General features: G+C 22.1%; 1 protein-coding gene across 1 annotated transcript; it reads left to right on the forward strand.

Moving 5' to 3' along the window:
* Positions 1-692: 692 nt before the first annotated feature.
* Positions 693-1,197, forward strand: Phum_PHUM408450 (uncharacterized protein; the record flags this gene model as incomplete). The annotated part of the gene is made up of 3 exons (XM_002428853.1): positions 693-738; positions 821-1,047; positions 1,159-1,197. 3 exons carry the CDS (start codon positions 693-695, stop codon positions 1,195-1,197), a joined length of 312 nt encoding a protein of 103 aa, XP_002428898.1.
* Positions 1,198-1,295: the final 98 nt, after the last annotated feature.

A 1,295-nucleotide genomic window follows, 5' to 3' on the forward strand; every position in this document is an offset into this window, starting at 1 on the left:
TTATTATTATATTATTATTATATTATTATTATTATTATTATTATTATTATTATTATTATTATTATTATTATTATTATTATTATTATTATTATTATTATTATTATTATTATTATTATTATTATTATTATTATTATTATTATTATTATTATTATTATTATTATTATTATTATTATTATTATTATTATTATTATTATTATTATTATTATTATTATTATTATTATTATTATTATTATTATTATTATTATTATTATTATTATTATTATTATTATTATTATTATTATTATTATTATTATTATTATTATTATTATTATTATTATTATTATTATTATTATTATTATTATTATTATTATTATTATTATTATTATTATTATTATTATTATTATTATTATTATTATTATTATTATTATTATTATTATTATTATTATTATTATTATTATTATTATTATTATTATTATTATTATTATTATTATTATTATTATTATTATTATTATTATTATTATTATTATTATTATTATTATTATTATTGCAATGTTTGATGTATTTTAAAAGAAAAAGAATGACGACGTCATTTTTAGTTCGGAAAAATTCCGCACGAGTTAAATTTCGCGACGATCGTTACGTTCGAAATTTGTCCGTTAAAATTTAAATTTAAATTTTGTTTTTTGTTTGTCTTCAGGTGTGCGGAAGGTTTTATGGGCCAAAGATGCGAGTTCAAAGATTTGGACGGTTCTTATTTACGTGAGTAAAATATGGATTTGATTTTTAAAAAAAAGAAAATTTAACGGACGGCATTTTTACTCTTTACATTTTTTCTTTGCAGCTTCAAGACAAAGAGTTTTATTGGAGACGGCGTCGATAGCCGGCGGTGCAACCATAGCAGTGTTCCTAGTGGTAATAGCTTGCGTGACTCTATACCTTCACTACCAGAGGAAATCGAAAGAGAAAAGGATAGCGAGTTCGGATAGGAAAGACGGAGGAGCCGAAAGAGGTTTGGAAAGGCGAGCGTTCAATCGATGTTTATCGATATCCATGGAACGATTACCGGAGGTACGTACGAATATAACAAAAAACAAAAAAGAAAAAAAAAACACACAAAAAAAAAAAAAAAGCAAACAACCAGAGGTCTACTCTGTTTCCGGTATATTAGTTTCCATATAGGACCGACCTCATGAAATTGATGGTGTTGTTTATTTTTAAAAGTGCCGGAAGAATGTTAGCAAATAATGATTGTTTGTCCCAGGAGGACGAGAAGAAAACAGTGACACGTAGTATCGATCTGGGACATAATAATCCTT

Source organism: Pediculus humanus, genomic scaffold, assembly GCF_000006295.1.
Source record: "Pediculus humanus corporis 1103172108106 genomic scaffold, whole genome shotgun sequence".
In the NCBI taxonomy this organism is placed as follows: domain Eukaryota; kingdom Metazoa; phylum Arthropoda; class Insecta; order Psocodea; family Pediculidae; genus Pediculus; species Pediculus humanus.